At 59.9% G+C, this 19,803-nt stretch overlaps 2 protein-coding genes across 3 annotated transcripts; one reads left to right on the forward strand and one right to left on the reverse strand.

Annotated features, from left to right (window-relative positions):
• Positions 1-17: 17 nt before the first annotated feature.
• PSD (pleckstrin and Sec7 domain containing) lies at positions 18-16,067 on the reverse strand. Of its 2 annotated transcripts, XM_027112417.1 has the most exons (17): positions 15,163-16,067; positions 13,159-13,895; positions 12,782-12,884; positions 11,930-12,290; positions 10,747-11,187; positions 9,332-9,526; positions 9,085-9,165; positions 8,766-8,878; positions 8,082-8,140; positions 7,884-7,973; positions 4,083-4,126; positions 2,442-2,632; positions 2,287-2,357; positions 2,021-2,178; positions 1,717-1,861; positions 1,312-1,455; positions 18-823 (listed from the first exon to the last, which is right to left on the reverse strand). In XM_027112417.1, the coding sequence occupies exons 2-17, from the start codon at positions 13,810-13,812 to the stop codon at positions 593-595; spliced, it is 3,081 nt and encodes a 1,026-aa protein (XP_026968218.1). In that variant the 5' UTR covers positions 13,813-13,895; positions 15,163-16,067; the 3' UTR covers positions 18-592. The 2 variants fall into 2 exon arrangements, with proteins under 2 accessions (XP_026968218.1, XP_026968217.1); XM_027112416.1 differs by lacking the exon at positions 15,163-16,067 and having other exon boundaries at positions 13,159-14,832.
• A 1,324-nt stretch (positions 16,068-17,391) lies between these two features.
• FBXL15 (F-box and leucine rich repeat protein 15) lies at positions 17,392-19,700 on the forward strand. The gene is made up of 4 exons (XM_027112436.1): positions 17,392-17,693; positions 17,867-18,020; positions 18,367-18,872; positions 19,370-19,700. The coding sequence occupies exons 1-4, from the start codon at positions 17,641-17,643 to the stop codon at positions 19,557-19,559; spliced, it is 903 nt and encodes a 300-aa protein (XP_026968237.1). The 5' UTR covers positions 17,392-17,640; the 3' UTR covers positions 19,560-19,700.
• The last annotated feature ends 103 nt before the right edge of the window (positions 19,701-19,803 follow it).

A 19,803-nucleotide genomic window follows, 5' to 3' on the forward strand; every position in this document is an offset into this window, starting at 1 on the left:
AGGAGGAGGCCCAGCCAGCAAGTCTAGAGCAGTTTTAATGGAGGTGGAGGCTATACAAAGGGCAGGGCCCACTGAAGGAGGGAAAGCAAGGCCATGCTGCCCCCGGCCTGTGCATAGGGCCTCAGCATGGACACCCTTCCGCCACCTCTGGAAAGAGCGGGTGAGCCCTCATGGAAGAGGGAGGGAAAACCAGCTCAGCCCCAACTCCTGGCTTCTGTCTGAGCCAGGCCCCAGGGTGGAGGGCGACTGCTGGTGTCAGGGGTGGGGTGTCTCAGCAGAAACGTCAGGTCTCCCCCACACAAAAAAAAAAGCATCAAAAGTCTAGGGGCCCTGGCCCCTCCCGTCCCAGTCCCCTGTACGAAAAAGTGCAAAACATTATCACAAAAAGGGGGTCTCGGAGGGGCCCTTAGCCTAAGGCTCCTGAGGCCCATGCCCTAGCCCTGCCCTGCCCCGGACACCGCGTCCGGCGCGGTCAGGCCCTGGACCGAGGGGCCCTCCCAGGTGGCCCGAGGCCGGCCCGGGCTCAGGCAGGGCCCTGTCATGCAGGTGCCTGGTGGGCACCACCCGCCCCCCCCCGACTCCCACCCTCAACTCAGGGCTTCCACCGCCCACTGCCTGCCCCTGCGCGAGACTCTGCGCCAGGACACTGAGCCCGGGGCTGGCTGGAGGTGTTGGGTTGCGAGGAGGGACTGGAGTGAGTGGGGGGGAGTCCGTCTTCCGTGCTCCCGGCTTGGGCCAGTGCTGCCTCTACCGCATCCAGCTCTTCACTGCCCGCCTTCAGCTTGACCCGAAGCAGCGCTGCATATGTGCCATAGCGAGATTTCTGAGGCAGAGGGGCAGGGATGAGCCTGCTGTCCGCCGTCTGCCCAGCCCACCCCCGTCTGGAGCAGGGAGGGAACGCCAAAGAAGGCTAGGAGATGCCACGTTCTTGCCTACCTCTGAAGCCCCAAAAGCCCCCAAGGACTGACTGCGACATGATCCCTGGGTAGTTTGGTGACCTTCTCTGGGCTCTCTCTAGACTGTCAACTGTAACAGCTAATGTTTCTTGAGCCTTTACCAAAGTTGGCAAAACTGAGCACGTAAGAGACATCATCTCCTTTTATTTCCCTAGTGGGGAATGGAATGCTGTCCCTGTCCCACAGAAGAGGAAACCGCGGCTCAGAGGGATTAAGCAGTCTGCCCAGGGTCACTTAGCTAGTCCCACTCTTAGAGTCCATGCCATGAATCACTAGTCTGAGCCTCTGTATGGGGACAAAGAGGTCCCACCGGTGGAGCAAGGAGCCACAGAGTTGCCCGGGCCGGGAGGCTCACCTCAAACTCCAGATAGGCCTCCTTCTGCCGCTGTTCCTCAGCCTCCTTGCCCCGGGCCTTCTTGCCCAGATGGGCAGCCCGGTGCTGCCGCAACTCACTTGCCATGGCCTTTAGCTTGGCCTCGTGGGTCCGCATCTGCTCCTCCTAGAGGCCGGGGGAGCATGGTCACTCTGGCAGAGACAGTGCCTTTGTGCAAGTTTTTAGAAAAGGTGCCCCATCCTTTGGATGAACAAAGCACCATGTATGGGTTAACCAACAGTATTTCAGCCTCTGCACGCCCCCCTATGGCCCATGTCCTGGTGCACTGGACATCTACATGTATCATACACAGCGGCCTGGAGTGCAGTCGGCCTAGGCCTGCCTCACTCCGTCCCGCTGGCACCAGGTGGACAGAGCTGGGGGTACCTGGGGGAGGCGGGTGGCAGCACTGGGCAGCAGAGGGCGGCTGAACTTCTTCTGGGAACTGACAGCAGCTGGGAAGGGGGGTGCGGAGAACATAGCAGCCACCACATTGATGCGAGTGATCCAGGACTGCATCTGCTCCAGGCTCCTGGGGAGACAGCACAGCCATCTGGGACCTGGGCCCAGGGTTCCACCCAGGGATGCCAGTCCTGGCCTGAGAAGGAATGAGGCAATCCAGGGACAAGGGATGGGAGCAAGCTGGGAGTGGAGTGAAGGGGTCTGGGATGGGCAGGAGGAGGGCACTCACGGAGCCTGGAAGAGGAAGACCCGCCAGTCAGCGGTGCGCAAGTAGAAGACGTGGGGCCTCTTGCTGTAGTCGCTGGCACGCGTGGCCAGTGCGTGGTGGATGCTGATGGCGTTCTTCAGCTCAGCCTCCGACGGGGCCTCCCCAGGCTGGTACTCCTCCTGTGGGGTGCCCATCTCGTCCTGGCTGCAGTCCCAGCCCAGCTCGGCCCGCCCCTACTCCCTCCCCTGAGCCAGCTCAGCCCCAGCCCCCGGAGCTGGCCCCCGCACCTTCTGCAGGTAGAGGATCATGCCCTTGAGGATCCCGTGGAAGTTCTTCCAGCCCCGCTTGCCCCGAGGTGCTGGGGGGAAGGAAGACAAGTCAGGGGGGCCTGAGACAGGCCCACTCCCATCCATCCCCCAGGCCTCCCCACCTGGCCACGTACTCTTCCTGCAGTCAGGGTCTGCGTGCACCTTTCGCACCAAGGCCCCGTGCTTGTAGACTGCGGCCCCGGGCTCGGGAGTCAGGTCCAGGAAAGGGCTGGAGCCGCTGCCACTGCCCCCGCTGACTCTCTTGATGACCTTGGGGTTGGGGTCGGCCAACTCAGACAGAGAGCGTCTCAGCTCCTCCTCGTCTCTGCAGGTGTGATCACCTCAGAGGGGGCTGGCCGTGTAGCCACGACCCCCCCTTCAGGCCCGACCTCTGCCACCCAGGAAAGCTCCTCCAGTGTCTGTGAAGAAGGGGCTGGGGGGACTGCCCCTCTCATAGGGCGTGGCTCCCCTCAGCCTGAGGCTCCTGGAGCCACATTTCTGGCCTCAGACCAGGTTGCACCAGGGTGTAGCTGTACCTCCCCACTCAGATCAGGGGTCCTCGAGGCAGCATGTCTCTGCCCCCAGATTAGAGTTCCCAAGGGTAGGGCCACGTCTGTCCCTTCCTCCCCTCACGTGTACGCAGCCCCATCCTCTCCATTTCTGCACACACACACACACACACACACCCCCCTCACTCCCTTCTTCACCAGAGCAGACACATGTCTGAATCAGCCTCTCAACCACACCCAGCACCAGGCTTTACTCGTAGCTTGCTGGCTACATGGTGGCAGAAGGAGCTTCCTAGTACCTCCTGGTCTGCAGGCCCTGTTAGCTGTCATCTAAAGAATCTGATTCTATTTTGTCGCTCCCTCATCAAGAACCTGCAGTAGCTCCCTACTGCCTTCCACCTGGAGCCTACACTACATCCTCACCAACACTGTCTCTCTCCTGCCACTCTCCATTCCAGCTAGCCTGCCTCCTCTTGGTCTCCTCACCCCACACTCGTTTCAGCCACCACACATTGGCCTCCCAAATGCCAACTTCCCTCCTTCTCTCCCCAAACAATGCTTCCTCTCCGTCAAGGCTTGCCCCGAGACCAATGCTCACAGAAGCTTTCCCTGATCCCCCCTGTACCCCAGTCCTGAGCTTTGCCTCCTCTGAGGTCTTCTCTCCTGCAGACTGGGAGCTCCCAGCTAAACTGAGCAGTGACTGGACTCTCAGCAGATACCAGCAAGTAGGAGTGATCTATTGACTGTTTAGATGAGGGCTCTACCTCAGACTGGGGGACTCGACTAAAACTAGACCTCCTCCCTCAGACTAGACTCTTCCAAGACTTAACTCTGAGTCTTTCTGTTTCCACTGGGGCTGCCAAGAGTAGACAATTCTGTGACACTCTGGGCTCCCTAGGACCCAGGAGGAGGCTCTCCCTTTACTGGTCGGGGCCCTACTTCCAGAGACTTCTATTTTCCCACTTGGGTGCCAAGAGACCTCCCCCCATTTGTTTCAGCACCCTCATCCCAGGCCAGCTGACAATGGCCACCCACCCCAACCCAGCTTGTCATAACAACCCAGCTAGAGACAAGACACAGAACCCCACGTCCAGGCGGGCACCTCCAAAAAAGGAAGTGAGGCAGCCTCACTGCCTCTCGTGCTCTCACCCGCCTACCCGGCTCCACAGCCCCAGGATTCACTCAGCCCATCTCAGGGCTCTCGACCTCTCCAGGCAGCCCCTTCCCGGCGTCCCATCCCAGCCCCTCACACGCCCCAGGACTCACATGGCCCACTGCAACTTTTCATTCTTGATGGAGCTGTACAAGGCCTGCAGAGGGAGGAACAAACCAAGGGGGTGGGGGTCAATCCTGGGGGGAGGGGCACCAATGCCAGAGCTCAGAGCCCTCCCTCCAAGTTTGGGGGAGGAGACAGAACTGGGGGTGGGGATGGGCAGCAGGGTGTAATGACTGACAGGCTCTAGAACAAGGTACTAGGACCCAGGCCCAGGTTTGCCACTTGAGCTGCATGACTTTGGACAAGTCACCATGGGAAGAACAAACGTAGCACCACATGGTCGTTTTATTTTTTTTTTTGGCCACGCCACACAGCATGCAGGATCTCAGTTCCCTGACCAGGGATAGAACCCGCACCCCTGCACTGGGAGCTCTTAACCACTGGACCGCCAGGGAAGTCCAAGTACCACGTGTTTACCATAGGGCAAGCAACTAACACAGGACATCCTGGCGGTTTATGTACAACAAATAGCAACTGCTATTATCTTTGCTGTTGTTGTTATTGTTAAGAGTCATCCTATTCAGAACCTGGGTGGGGGAAGCACAGCCCTAGAAGGAATGGAAAAGAGCAGCCTAAGAAGCTCTCCTTTCCCCAACCATGTGTTTTGGCCTATTTCGACAGGATAAACCCACACAGGGCATATGGGGAAACTGAGGCCCAGGAACAGGACTCTCCCTGTCACCTCCCTCCTTGGCTAACAGAGAACACACTCCCATGGCTCCCAGCCCCAGTGCAAGCTGAGATCTTCGCCCAACCCAGAGAGCCCCACCAAGCCAAATGCCAGAGTGGTCCAGCCCCCTGCCCACGCACATACTTCATGTTCCTGCAGAGTGGACACTAGTCTAAAAGACAATTGTTTTAGCTTCCAAACCCTGCACACTCCACACTCCCTGTGAATTCCCGAACCAGTCACTTGCCTCTGTACAGTTGGCCTGGGGGACCTGCAGGGGCCTTGGGGTGGTCGGAGGTGAGGATGGGTTCCAGTAGTGGCATAGGGGACCCCTCTTCTTGGGAGTAGCCTGCAACGTGGGTTCACACCAGTGCCTCCCACTGTGGGGGCGCTTCCACCAGCCTGTCCGTGAGTGGGTGTGTCCCCAGCACATGCGGCTAAGCGTGTGGCGTGTGATGCCTGCGTGCGAGGAGTTGGATGCAGTGGTGACGTTGGCACCTTCTCCAAGATGGGACACAGGCCCCGACTGCCCACACAACACGGTCTCTGACTCTTTCACTGTCCACTGCTATACCCAACCACAAGGCTTGCCAAGCACCCCACATGGGCACATCCTGGCGGGGGGCAGGTACACCACGACCTCCACCCCACAGCACAACCCAGTCAGATGCATACTCAGCCCTCCCAGCACCACCCCGACCAAACTCAGCAAGGCGCAGACCCTAAGCCCTCACGCTCCAACTCTCGGGCCAGGACGTGAAGTGGCCACCGAAAGCCAACCTGCGGTCCTTGTCTCCACCCCTGCAGTTCATCCCCTGCCCCTCTCGGCACTTCCTTTGGCCCACAACGTCTTCCTTCGAAAATTCCTAAACCCCACAGGTGAGCTCCGTCTCATGCTCTCATCTAGAAGGTCCAAAGACCCTTTGGTCTGCGATCCCCAACTTGATCCGAGGGTCTCTGCCCTACCCCCACCCCATGCCCACCCCTGGCTACCCGTGGGCTCTGTCCGTGTCGGGATCCCCCCTCGGCTTGCGATGCCTTCGGCGCCTCCCTCAAGCCGCCCCCTCAGTCGCGTGCCGCCCTCAGCAACCCCCTCGGTCGTCCCCCAGCCTGGCGTGGGCCGCGGCCCCACCGCCCTCACCGCCTTTTTCTTCTTGCGGCTCTGCAGGCGGCTGACCACCAGGTCGGTGTAGAGCACGGGCTTGAGACTGCGCGAGCGCTGCGGCCAGCCGTAGCACAGGGTCTCCGCGCCGCGGTGGGTGCGCCCGTAGCGCACGGAGCACAGCGAGCGCGAGCGCAGCCGCCCGGCGCTGCTGTGGATGCTGTTGACACCGATCATGCTGGCCCGGCCGGCGCGCCGCGGCCCCCGGCCATGCCGCCGTCCGGCCTCGGCCGCGGACGGCCCGGACGGCCCGCGGACGGCTTCCCCGACAGCCGGCGCGAGCAGCCCGGCCCGGCCCGGCCCGAGCCCGGCCCGGCCCGGCCCGGCTCCCACCGACGCACGGAGCGCTCGGCGGCGGCGGCGACGACGCGGTCTGCTCTGCAGCTCGGCGAGAGCGCGTGGGGGGGTGGGCGCCGGCGGAGAGGGGAGGGCGAGGGCGAGGGGCGGGGACGGCGCAAAATGGAGGCGTCCGACCGAGAGGAGGGCCCGCCGCGCGCCGTCACGGGGGAGGCGCCTGGGAGGGCCCGTGGGGGGGCGGCGCGGTGGCCTTTTCTAGGGGTGCTGGGAGGTTAGGGCTGTGAGATGGGCTGTCCCTGTAGGGTCTGGAGCGCTCTCCTGGCTCGTCAGAGTGCGGTGGTGAGGAGAAAGGTCGGAACGCCTCCTGGCGGCCCTTTTTTACAGAGCCAGGAGGGGCCACGAGTCTAGAGACAGCGGCGCGGGATGGAGACAGCCGTGGAATTACCCAGCTCACCGACCCACAGATACTTCAAATGCCCGAGTATATAATCACCTTCAAACACCCCACTTTACATACACCCCAACTAACCAGATGCACCAATTCACATTCACCTCAACTCACAGACACTACAAATTCAGAGGTACACCTCAAATTTTACAGTCATTAACTCAGACATACACCCCCTACTCATGGACACCTGTCATAAACCAGATAGTCAATTCGTAGATATACACCCCAACACACACAAACACCCAACCTACATCCCAACACACTCTAAATCATAAGCCCTAAAGCACAAACACACTCCAAGTCAAAGCCCTATGATTCACAGACCCTAAATCACATATACAAGTCAGCATACACCCCAACTCACTGACGCCCCCCCAAACTCACAGTGGACGGCCCCACTCAAGATACGTTCCCAAACTCAGAAGCTCAACATACCCCACGTTCACAGACACACCCCAGGACACTCCTGTGCTATCACATGTATGCGGTGGCCGGGAGACCCCTTTGACAACTCTGGGGGTTTCAAGGGCGTGCAGGCCTTCTCAGATAAAACGCCACCCGATCTGGAAGAGGACTGAAGCCAAGGACCAGGCCACCCCCCTCCTCCTCCCATCCTACCCGCTCCAGTGTAGCTAACCCCTCAGGACCTGGCGCCTGGGCGCGGGGCCTGCCCACTAAGGAGCCAGAAGCCAGAAGCGCAGTGTGTAGTCCCAGCTTGGTGCTAACTGGCTTCAGGACCCCGGAAAGCCTTTGTCCTTCTCAGGGCCCCCATCTCCGGGTCCCTCCAGTGCAGCGGTACCAGAGAGGCCTTTGTGGCCGTACTCCGTGGGGCGGGGGCTGGGCGCGGGGAGGGAAGTGGTGTACCTACACACACACACACCCCACCCTTTTCCTCAGTGAACACTTAAGGAGGGGCACTAACGAAGCCAAAATACAGGGTCCAGGGCCTGCTGGTCACGTGTTTTCGAGAACTGTTTTCCCCGCCCTCCCCCGCTGCGCGCTGGGACTGCGAGTGCGCATGTTCCGGGAAAGCCAGTCTTGTGGGGGCTGGGGGAGGGGGCGGTCCCCAGGCTGAGTCACTAGAGCTCAGGCTTCCACAGCGGGAACTGGGTGGTGGCAGGCCCCTCCCCGCCCCTCCCTCGGAGGCCTGCTGACAGGTCCCCTGTCCCTCCCCTCCAACGACCTCTGCCCCGCCCCACCCCACCCCCCACCTTGAGCAGCTCTCTGGGGAAGTCGCCGCCTTCGTTGAGGCCCTCCAGGTTACCAATGAAGTCTCCGCAGGTCATGCGCTTCCCAATGTTCTAATGGAGGGCACAGAGGCCTCTGAGCTTGGGGAGTCCTTCGCCTCCCAGGCCTTGAGGGCCTGGACGGGGTGCTCCGGGCTCCCTCCCGCCAGCCCCCCTACTCACGTGGCCGTGGAGATCCGTATTGAGTAGCATGAGGGCGCAGGTCAGCGTGTGCGCACCGTCTAGGAGAGAACTGACATTCAGCCTTGGCCACCTCGCAGGGACTCTTCCACATCTATCTTCCTCAATCTTCCAGTTCATCCCCTGCCCCCTTTCAGGAACCCCTTTGGCTCACAACCACACTTTTGTAAGTCCCCGACCCCATTAGCAAACCCCTCCAGAGCAAAGACCTCTCTTCCAGTAAATCCCTCAGATGGGACCTCTCCCTCTTCTTAGGTCACCCTACCTAACTCCCTAAGGTTCTAGGGGCAGCCCACTGCTTGCCCCAACACCACCATGCCTCTGTGTCTATGCAAGCCATTGGGCCCCACACAGTTATGCAGACCAAATAGAATCCCTACTCAGGCCAAGCAGTGTCTTGCACATGTATGCAAACAACGGCATGCAAACACACCTGCCACGTGCCTCTTCACAACACACACTAGACCCTACCTAGCACTATACCTGCCCACATGCACAGTTCCACATCTGTGCAGCCGTGCCAGTACTGTCTGCATACATGCATGCTTGCATGCCTGCAAGCTCGTGCATTTGGGTACTTCTGCACACACACTCATGCTGCTTTGCACAGATGTGCCCATCTGCCTCAGTGACCAGCCAGGAATGCCCTGCCCCGGGCCTCCTCACCCTCTGAGGACAGGGCTCCAGGATTGCACTGGAAGTATCTCTGGGAGAAGTGGGCCAGCACACGCTCTCGTTCCTGGGTCTCACCCATTAAGGCCAGCTCCTTCAGAAACACCCTGGGGAGGTGGGAAGAGGGGACATGTCACCTCTACCCAAGGTCCCCTTACCAGGCAGCCCTGGCTCTTGGCCATGCCCAGACACCTTGGGAAAGGGTGACTTCAGGGCAGTTTAGGGGAGTCACGGGGCTCAGAGGAGGCATAACTGAGGCCCTGCACACCAGGCCTGGAGAGTAGGCACTGCCCTCAAAGGGCTGGACACCCACCTGAGAGCTTGGTCCAGAGTCATGCCCGTGAAGACAAAGAACTTCAGGTACTCTCCAGCCACAAGTTTGCTGAAGTCATTGCTGTGGGCAGGGCAGAGAGACAGGTGGAGTCTCAAGGGGAAGTGTCAAGGGGCCAGGTGGGGTTTACCTAGAGACCTGGGGGTATTAGATACAGGGGATGTGGAGGTGCTGCCCGCAGGATGCATCCCTTCTCCCCCCATTCTCAATCCCAGCCCAGTGCCTTTACTTCTTGCCCAGGTGCCGGGCCACATCCGCCTTCCTGAAGCCATCTAGTCGGTACAGCCTCTTAGCTAGGCGCTGCGCAGCCTCCAGGTCTGCTTTCTGCCCATTAGACAAGGTGTCTGTGCTTCCCAGGGCCAGCCGCTCTGTGCTGTCCAGCTCTGAGTCCGAATCAGACACGAGCTGGTTCAGGGGCGGTTCACTGCCAGGGTAGAACACCAGCTCAGAGGTGGGGCAAGCCCTCGGGGGCCATCCAGATCCTTCCTCTGCCTCCAGACCCAGTAGACAGAGAAGGGAAGATTGGGACATGGGGAAGGCATTTTTCTTTTCTCCAGAGAAGTAGATTCCTTCCATCAGCCTACTCCATCATTACCACCTCTCTGTGGAAGTCCTGCCTCAAATCTAACCCACGTCCATGTTGCTGCTTTGGGAGTTCTGGCTGCTTTCCCCAAAGCTCCCTAAGTTTGCTATTAGACATAGATTCCCCATTCCCACACTGGACCTACTCAGGACAGAGTCCTCTCTGTCTGAGACTATGGGCAAAGATAGGATAGATGGACTGCTAGGGAGGAACAGTGGAGGGGCAGACAAAGATGTGAGGGCAGCAGGGACACTTTCCTGCTCCTATGTCTTTCCCCTTCCCGCCTTTTAGGGAGAGGAGCCTCCTCCAGTCCTTCTCTTACACCCTCAAAGAAGTAGGCTCTGGGGTAGAGGGTATTGGGGGTCAGAGTGAATTCCTCATCCCCTGTCTCCTTCTGCCTTCCTTTCCCACCCCAGCTGCTCTACTCACAAAGCCACCTGTCACCCCAGAGACAGAGGCCGGAAACTCCTAGTTGCTAGGCAACCCTGTCTCCCTGGCCACCCCCTCCTGTTGCCATGGCTTCAGTGACTGAGAGGGTAGTTGGCAGAGGGGAGAGCAGAAAGGTTAGACTGGTGAAAGGACTTCCTGGAGAAGAGTGAGAGACTCTAGATTGGAGGGGGGAGGTGACATGGGAGGGAAGCAAAAGGAGAAGCTGGTGGCTGCATCTTTGGGAGAAACCTCCAGGCTGACTGAGGGTAAGATCAGAAGAATTCTAAGCAGGTTAGGGCTCTGTCTGGGGAGGGAAGGGCCCTTCTAGAGAAAGAGGAGGGTGTCCTCTAGGGACCCTTCAATCCTAAACCATGGTTTCGCAAGTCACTGGATCTGAGACCAAGGCGGCAGGCTGTGAGGGGCTCCCACTCACAGCCAATGGAAGTAGTCCTCCAAATGAGAAAACACATCTGTATCCCCTAACCACTCCTATCAGGGGTTAAGAATATAAACTACATCTTCACACTCAGGCTCTGTCCCTTAGAGCAACTGTTCCTGGGGCCCTGGGGCCCTGGGGCCTCAAGTCTGAGGCCCTGGGGCCTCAAGTCTGAGGACCCAAAGGAATCACTCACCTGCCCAGGGGAGCTGCCCCCAGCCCGTAGCTGTCTTCTGAGTGGCAGGGACTAGGGGGCTCCCTCCTTGGGGCCTGCTTGGCTCCAGCCTCTGCCTCCTCTTCCTCCCCTCTCTGTGTCCAAGGCCCATCAGCAGCAGAGCTGGTACCAGAATCCGGTTCGAGAGGGGCAAGTGGGGCAGAAGCAGGTGGGTCAGGCCTGGGGGCAGGAGGCTGGGGAGGCAGCTCAAAGGTGAAGAAGGGGCTCTGGGTTGGGCCAGGTGAGGCCAGGGCCTCCAGTGAGGCGAGGCTGGTGTAGGAGGTGCCCTTGGCCCGGTGTGACTCCAAGATGGCTTCAAACACACAACTGAAAGAGTCGGGCCCATCAGCCAAGGGGCTGGTCCCAGGTAGAAAGGGCAGAGGCGACTTGAGAGGCCCGGAGTGAGGCATTCGGGTGCCTGGCCTGCAGGGGCGGGGAGGAGAATCTCTGATCAGGGGCCTACAGGACAGCTCTCAGGTAACATTTCATTGAACTTTCATACCGACTCTGTGAAGGGGATTATCATCCCCTTTCCACAGGCTCCCAGCCCCCGAAAAGAGCCACCCGGGTACGGGGTCCCCACCACATGTTTGCCAAGCTATTTAGTGACCCTGGAGCACCCCAGCCCTACCCATACCCAACACCCAATCCCCTTCCTCTCTCACTCCCTGTTAATCTCCCTTTCTCCTCCTTCTCCCTGATCCTCTCTCCTCCTGCCATCCCATTTCTATTTCTGGCAACATCTTAGGAAAAGAAGATGAGGCTCCAGGCTGCAATGGGGTGTGAGACAGAGAGGAAGGCCCCTACACTCCACGTTCTCCTGCCGGGATCCAGGATCTAGCCTGATGCTCCCGTGCCCCCAGGCTTGATTCTGACCTCGGCCTGTCACTCTGCCCCTGGCCCTCATTAGAACCCCTTTCCTCCTCTATCCTGGCTGCCCCTACCCTCCTGGGCTCTTGCTGATGGTCCCCACACCCCCCCGCACCCTGCCAGGCCTCAGGCCTCTGTCCGGAATCCCGAGTGCTACAGCGCCCTGTCAGCACACCGCTTTGTCCTGACATTCCCGGCCCCACCCTTGTCTCTATTCCCATCCCTTTGAGCCCAGCTCTGGCTCTGGGCCAGTGGGAAGGAGCAAGCCACTTTCCTCTCCCACTCCCTCACTCACCGGGCCCCTTCTGAGGCCTCAAACACCTCGTCGTCCACATCCTCTTCCCCACCTGCCTCATCCTCGTCCTCATTGCCACTGCCCAGGCTGGAACGAGGGCCAAGGCATGGGCCGGGACGTGGGGCAGGTGGGCGGGCAGTGCCAGGCGGGCCCTCAGAGCTGGGCTGACTCTCGATGGCCGAGTCAGCCTCTTCCCGCTCAGCCAGCACCTCATCGATGTCGGTCTCGCGGTAGCACCTCAGGGGCACTGTGTCCAGGTCCGTCTCGGAGTACTTGGCTGCTCGCCCCACAGCCACCCCAGAGCCCTGCCCTGAGCCCACCCCAGGTGGAGATGGGGGGGCCTGCTCTGGGGGCTTAGCACCTGCAGTGTGCACAGGCATCCTGGTCAGGAGGTTATTCAGGTCAGCTCCCTGTCCTGATTCTGTTCTCAGAAGGAACTCTCCCCCACTGCCTCAAACTGGCAGGAAGCTCTTTCACTGTCTAGCCGCCATTCCTCCTGCTACAAACTCAGCTTGTTCCTGGTGCCAGTGGAGCTCATTTCAAATCAAGTTCTTATCAAACAGCTTTGAGGGGCCTGAGGGAGACCAGCCTCTTTTCTACTCCAAGGAATGACCCTTGACATCCTGCCATCCCCTCCCTCTACTACCCAGCTTCCTCCAAGTGCCCAACCTAGCTGCCATCCCCCAACCCCCATCATAACACAGATGGATAGACTGAGGCCTAGAGAGGCATTAGCTGACTCAGAAGCCCAGGAAAGAATAGGGGGAGGTTTAAAGGAAGGCTCCCTAGCCCGCCATGGCTGCTGTGGAAAAGGCCCTGTCCTGTTCCCCTTGCCTCAGTCCCAGGCCTTACCTGAGCTGGGGGAGTCCAAAGAGCCATAGAAGAATTCCCATTTGGCTCGAGCGATTCTCTGGGCATGAGAGGAGACTTCTCTGGGTGAGGACCAGGTGTCCCCCTAAGCCAAGGAGGGAGACATAGACACAGGCACCCAGAGATAAAGCCAGACACACACAGACACAAGAACACGGGACAGAAACACAGAACGAAAAACAGACAGGGACAGAGGTGCAGAGACATAAGGACAAACAAAGAGGGCAAGAAAGAGGCAGATTTAGCACACATTGAAGGATTCAGAGTGAACAGCTGATAGGCCCAAGACCACCAAGAAGACAAGCCTTGGCCTTTGCTGGGTCTCTGGGGTTCCAGGGAGCCCAAGGGAGATCACATACCTGGTTAAGGAGTCCAGTGTCAGCAGGTCCTCGGAATAATGTGGCCAGGTGCTCAGAGGGTCCCCCCAGCCCATTGGGGAGAGAGGAGTAAAGGCCGTCTGCTCCAACCTGAGGTTGAGCTGGTGGCCCGTGTACAAGGCCCTGGCTGCCAGGCAGAGCTGAGCCTCCTCCAGCTGGGAGTGGGTCTGATGTGGATGCTTCTAGCCGCAACTTTCGGTTGGAGCCAGGACCAAGGGCTGGGGTGGGACTGGGAGGAGAGACCCCACCCAGGTCCCAGCTCCGACTCAAGCCTCCGGGAGCAGGTAGCCCATTCAGTGGCCTCACGCTGGCCTTCTCCACAAAGCGGAATATGACCACAGAGCTCCGGGCCCCTGGTGGAGGCTGCCCAGTGGGTGAAGAGGGTGCCCAGGGTGAGGGAGCAACACGGGGTGAAGGGGGGCCACGCAGGGGTGTACAGGGTGCTGTCACACGTCCAAGTTCCCGGCCTTGGGGACTTGGACCTGCCACCCGCCGTAGTAGGGAGCCTGTGCTGCCATACATGCTGGCTGGGGGGCTCTGGGGCACTGGGCCTTCGGGGAGCCAGCGGCGTGGGCATCGTGGCGGGGAGATGGCACAGTCGCCTTCCGAGCAGAAGCGCATGGCACCCTGGGCCATGCTGGGGCCGGGGGTCAGGCTGGGGGGGCAGGGATGGCCAGGCCAGGTGGGGAGTGAGGGCGCAGCATACTCTTCAGACAGGCCTGCAAGAGAGGAAGGGGAGGAGGGGGTGAACTGCCGGGGAGTTGGGTGGACAGGAGAGCAGAGACAGGGAAGGGAAAGCTGGCTGGGGTCACTGAGCACCAGGGGTCTAGCCCACGCCGGGAATATGGCATCATTGATCCCACCCCTGGGGGTGATGATCAGTCTTCCTGCTGGGACTACTTCCATGGAGGCCTGAAGAGAAAAGAATTGTACCCCCAATGAGCCCCTGGCTCCTCTCCTTTCTGCCTGGGGGCTCTAAGCATCACCCTGGGAGGAGAGAGGAAGGCATTTCAGAAGTTGAGTGAGCCCAGAGTTCCTGTGGCATTTTGGAACTACTTCTGGTGGGGGAGGGGGAAGACTGCTACCCCACCCTCAAGACCAGAAGTATCAGCCAGCCATCATCATCGTCCAGCCATGGACCTTCCACAGTCTCTCTATAGAAGCCCCTCACTCAGGGGGAGAGAACTCAGGCCTCCTGGAAGGAGAGGGAGGAAGAATGGGGGTGGTACATAGGGACATGAGGGGCTGAGAGGCATAGGTGAAAGGGAAGAGAAAGGCCTGAACAGAGGCTCCTCCTCTACTACATACATGCTGAATGGGAAAGGGACATTCTTGTTCTCCATACAGGTACACATACTCATGCACACACACACATAAGGACAAATAATATCAGTACACAGCTAACACATTCATAGACAACACCCTCCAGCACACACAGACACAGGCACACACACACATTGCTCAAAGACACACCCTCATACACTCTCACAGTCATAACAAATATGTGTGTAATGGAAAGGCACATGCTTGTTTTACACACACACTGCAATCAAACAGGAACACACAAAGAGATACCCAAATATACACACAGGCCCTCATTCTCCAAGGCACATAGAGACACAGGCATATCAGACACTCACAGACACTTACTGATCACAGTCACACACATACAGATGCATCCTCACACACATCCGTAAACAGGGACATACACCCTCTCCCCCAACCCCCACTAGTCACTGGTTCCTGGGGGGGGCAGCGTGAAGGCTGAACCAGACCCTCTCCCCATCTCTCCCCCCACCCCCCAGGCGTATGACAGATCTTGTCCAACCCAGGAAGGACCATAAAGGGGTAAAAGGTCTCCTGGTGGCAATGCAGGGTAGGGGCAAGGGTCAGGAGCAGCAACCATGCCAGGCAGGTTTCTGAAGCTCAATCGGGGCCCAGCGCACCCCCAGTGCAGCCCTGGACTCGAGCCGCCTCAGTACTCACCGCTGCTCGCCTGGAGCTGGGGCCGAGGAGAGGCAGGGGAGAGGCTGGGCCCAGCTCAGCTGTGAAGGCAGCGCGACTCCCGCTTGCTCCCGCTTGCTCCAGGCCCGCCCGCCTCTCAGTCCCTCCTTCCCCCCTACGCGCGGCTCAGAGCTAATCCTCCCCCCCACCCCGCCCTTTCCCGGGGCCCTGAGCCCCGGAGGCTGGCCCCCCTTCTCGACGCTAGGTCCCCGCTGGGCAATCCCGCCAACCTGAGACCCGCCCCTGAGGAGGGGGAGGACGTATGGAACCTCTGGTTTGTTCTTCAGACCCTCACATGACCCACCCCAATCGTGTCCACGTCCCTCTCGTCCACCACCCCGAGCGGCACGCAGGACCCAGCTGCACACGCGTGTCCCGCTCCAGACCCCACGCGTGTCCCTAGGAGGTTGCCACATGACCTGTTACATGCCACATGCGCTCCCGCCCCCACGAGCACGCGGCCGCGCCAGCACACGGTACGGGTGTAGACTGGACCCGCCCCCTAAATCCAGGAGACCATCAATTTATGGAAGAAAGATCTAGGGAGCACTGCCTCAAACCCTCCGGATGTTCTAAGACTAGGACTCAGGAGACACAACCCTGACCACTCGCCCAGGATGCAGCAGAAGGGATGTTAGTCAGACTTCAAAAAGAACTTCCTTGCTGCCTGAGTTAGGCATCCTGCCCGTCTGGTAAGAGGTTAGACGGAATGACGCCTGGACTAGAGGAAGTGGGAGACAGGCAACCCTTGTGTCCTTGGCCAAGGTAGAAGCGGGCCCGGCTATTTTAAGAAAGCACCGCTAAAGTTACTAGGGCAACTGCTCTTCTTGGGAACTCCAGGGCAGGCAAGTGGTGACCTCGGAAGGAAGAAGGGATCTGTTCGAGTGGTCAGGGGGCGCAAGAACTTGCGGGGCGGGGGTGCGCGGGGCTCACCGCGGGGAGGGGCTGCGCGGGCTCGGCGTGGTGCTGAAGGGGACAGCGCCAGATTTGTCACACTGCGCAGGCGCAGAAGCGGGAACAACGCTGGGATGGGGCGGAGGCGCGCGGCCCGAGGTGGTGCGCGCCCACTTGACTCTATCTTAGCACAGATTTGTCCTCCCAGCTACCCTTCCCCAAGCAGGCGGAGGAAAAGGGAGCAAGTCCCTCACCCAAACTGACCCTCCTTGGTCCTTCCCCGCTGCTGTTTACTCCCTTCTCGCATCATGGGAGTGGGGGTGGGGTGGGGGAGGGTGGAGGAGTGTGAAAGGGATTTTGGGAAAACCAGGATGCCTGAGTTCTTTATCCCGACTCGCTTGACCCCGGACAAGGTGCTGCCTCTCCAGGGCCTCGGTTTCATCTTCAAAGTGGAGTGACGGAACAGACATGCCCACCTTGCAGAGATGCCGAAGCCCTGATAATGGATGGGAAGCATTTTTCGTTATGAAGAGGCAGGTGAAACGGTTGCACGACGGGAAAGTGCAACCCTGCTGGGGCCGGGGGTTGGGGTGGGGGGATGGGAGCTATCTGGGAGAGCAGCAGCCCTCGGCCTCCTTCACATCCTCCCCGCCAATGGATGATGGGGAAAGCACTGCTCCAGAGGTTCCCTGGAGCGGACTCTGAACTAGGATCTGGGGACGCAGTGAGAGGGCAACCCAGAGTCTGAGCCCAGAGCTCTGTGTGTGTGGGGGGGGGGGGGGGGATTACTGCCCCAGGGCGGGCCCAGCCCCAGACCCCACAACTAAACCCCCAGGCCAACCGATAAGCAGTATTCCTGGAGGGCTGACCTGAACACTTATTCTTCTCAGGACTCTAGACCTCCTGGGTAAAGGAAAGGGACCCAGTTGGAGATACAGTCCTTCTTCTCGACCCTACGTTTCTCCCTCCAAGGTGTAAACCCGTTACAAATCTTCCGGGAGTGGAAAGGGTTGGATAGCTCTGTACTTCACAATTAACCAGGGATGGGAGGTTTGGGCAAGTTTGCTTGATGAAGGATGAAAAATTCTAGCTTTCCCCATTCAATTCATTCAGCAACATCTACTACGTGCCAGGCAATAAGAGCCTGGACAGTTTTTCCCCATTTTTCAAACTCGCTAAACGCGATCAGAGGGCAGAGAAAATAGGCCCAGAACCTTAACAGTCCTGGCCCCGCCCCTTATACGTTTGGCTTTGCCTGCTCCTCCCATCACTTCACTTTGAGGCGGCCACTAGCCCAAAACGAAAAAAGCCAGTCTCTGCTGCACCATCGCATTCTTCAGCCTCGGGTCTCAAGCCCTGTAGCGGAGAAGGCGAGGTCTAACTTTATACCACCGGCCTGTTTCGCCTTCAGTTTCGGGATCCATCCGGAACACTTTCAGACAGGATCCTCAGTGAGCCGGCACTCGATTGAATCGGTCTGTCTCTACAGCCAAAGTAGGCGGGTTCGCTGCGGCCGCTCCAGGCCAAAGCAAGAAGACCTTACTGCGCACGCGCAGTAGACAGCCGATGGAGCCACCGATGGAGCAGTCCGGAGGGGAGCAAGAGCCCGGAGCCGTCAGGTACCGAGCACCGGAGGGGCCGAGAGAGGGAAAAAATGCCTGGGGGAGGGTAGCTGAACCAGGGCCGGGTCTGGGGGTCGCTTTTAGGAGCCGGGGCTTAGGAGCATAACGGAGGCGGACTCGCAGGTAACAGCAACCCGGTGACGCCGCCGCCAACGCCCCTTTGCCCGCAGGCTCCTGGACCTGCCCTGGGAAGACGTGCTGCTCCCACACGTCCTGAACCGTGTGCCGCTGCGCCAGCTGCTCCGGCTGCAGCGCGTCAGTCGGGCCTTCCGGGCGCTAGTGCAGCTGCACCTGGCCGGGCTGCGCCGCTTCGACGCCGCTCAGGTAAGCCTGGGGCCGGAGCCCCACCCACTTCTGCCCCCGCCCCGGCTCCAGCCCCGCCTCTAACCTCCAGTCGCCAGCCCTGAACCTCCAGCTCCCAGCTCTGCTGTCTACCCTTTGGGATCCCCCTTGGGCCTCTAGGAATGACCTGGAAGCGATCCACCCAGCGAGAAGTACTCTCAAAGGGCGAGTACCGGGAATCAACTCAGAGGGCGCGTAGGGTCTCTCTTGGGAGGTCAGGTGGCAAGCCCCGAGGGCGACCTGCTGCCAGGAAAGCACTCCTCTGGGACGGGTAGGCAGCGTCTGCCCCCGTAACCAGCTGAGAGTCGAGGTGCTTCCCCGCCCGTAGGTGGGTCCGCAGATCCCGCAGGCCGCATTGGCCTGGCTGCTGCGGGACGCCGAGGGGCTGCAGGAGCTGGCGCTGGCGCCGTGTCACGAATGGCTGTCGGACGAGGATCTGGTGCCGGTGCTGGCGCGGAATCCCCAGCTGCGGAGTGTGGCGCTGGCCGGCTGCGGGCAACTGAGCCGCCGCGCGCTGGGGGCGCTGGCCGAGGGCTGCCCCCGCCTGCAGCGCCTTTCGCTCGCGCACTGTGACTGGGTAGATGGGCTGGCGCTGCGCGGCCTCGCTGACCGCTGTCCGGCCCTTGAGGAGCTGGACCTCACCGCCTGCCGACAGCTCAAGGATGAAGCCATCGTGTACCTGGCACAGAGGCGCGGCGCAGGCCTTCGCAGCCTCTCGCTGGCGGTCAACGCAAATGTGGGGGACGTCGCCGTCCAGGAGTTGGCTCGCAACTGCCCGGAACTCCAGCACCTCGACCTAACCGGCTGCCTCCGGGTTGGAAGCGACGGTGTCAGGTGCCTGGGCCTGGGGTCGGTGGGATGGGAGGAGGGCAATCAATTAGCCTCTGGGGGTTGGGGCGGGCTGTAGTTGTCGAAAGGCAGAACTGGGGTTCCTGTATCTTCCTGCTACCACGGTACCCCCATTCTGAACAGGAAGGGCCTCTAGGAATGCCTAGGCCAGAGAGCCCACAGTTTAAAAACTTTTTTGAACCAGTATTTACACATTGGGAGATTCCACATACAGAGTACAAAAGTCAGATTTCTGGCTGTTCTTCAACAAGGGGAAAACCTTGCAATCCTGGGCACAGCTGAGAAGCAGGTTCCCTGTTTCAGAGACAGGAAGTCTCCGGTTCACTGGACGCATTAAATGTATGACCCCAAACCGGGTCTCCTCCCTTCTATACGGAGGGAAGAAGTATACCCCGAACTGGAGGGAGACAGGGGCTTTGCCGGCTCCCCCACCGTGGGTGTAGCGGCTTCACGCCCCTCACCTCACCCGGCTCCTCCCCCAGGACGCTGGCCGAGTACTGCCCCGCGCTGCGCTCGCTGCGGGTGCGGCACTGCCACCATGTGGCCGAGCCCAGCCTAAGCCGTTTGCGGAAGCGCGGCGTGGACATCGATGTGGAGCCTCCGCTGCATCAGGCCCTGGTGCTGCTACAGGACATGGCAGGCTTTGCACCCTTTGTCAACCTGCAGGTCTGACCCGCCTGCCGATGGGCACAGCTGGACTGTGTGGCGGGGCCTCACTGTGAACCGTAGGGAAACTGAACTGTGGGGGCCTCGGCTGAGAGGCCAGTGCCCTGCCCTACCCTGGAGCTTCAAATAAAGAGCTTTTTACCCCTTCTTGCCTGGCGCTGCTGCCCTGTTGGAGATAGGGGATGTGAGGCTGGGAGAGACAGACACAGTACTCCAGCACCCCAGCTGTGAAATGACCAAAATGCACTCA

This window comes from Aethalodelphis obliquidens, unplaced genomic scaffold (assembly GCF_003676395.1).
Source record: "Aethalodelphis obliquidens isolate GAN/ISIS:26980383/991018 unplaced genomic scaffold, ASM367639v1 scaffold11, whole genome shotgun sequence".
NCBI lineage: Eukaryota > Metazoa > Chordata > Mammalia > Artiodactyla > Delphinidae > Aethalodelphis > Aethalodelphis obliquidens.

What these genes read in the sequence shown, in the direction of transcription:
- PSD (XM_027112416.1), bottom strand. Translation starts at nt 14,082, where the DNA reads ATGGAAGTAGTCCCAGCAGGAAGACTGATCATCACCCCCAGGGGTGGG. An exon ending in TCCCCAGAGAGCTGCTCAAG is followed by an intron (nt 4,127 to 7,883) that starts GTGGGGGGTGGG and finishes CTCCCTCTGCAG; the next exon opens with GCCTTGTACAGCTCCATCAA. An exon ending in TGATCCTCTACCTGCAGAAG is followed by an intron (nt 2,179 to 2,286) that starts GTGCGGGGGCCA and finishes GGCACCCCACAG; the next exon opens with GAGGAGTACCAGCCTGGGGA.
- FBXL15 (XM_027112436.1), top strand. Translation starts at nt 17,641, where the DNA reads ATGGAGCCACCGATGGAGCAGTCCGGAGGGGAGCAAGAGCCCGGAGCC. An exon ending in CAAGAGCCCGGAGCCGTCAG is followed by an intron (nt 17,694 to 17,866) that starts GTACCGAGCACC and finishes CTTTGCCCGCAG; the next exon opens with GCTCCTGGACCTGCCCTGGG. An exon ending in GCCGCTTCGACGCCGCTCAG is followed by an intron (nt 18,021 to 18,366) that starts GTAAGCCTGGGG and finishes CCCCGCCCGTAG; the next exon opens with GTGGGTCCGCAGATCCCGCA.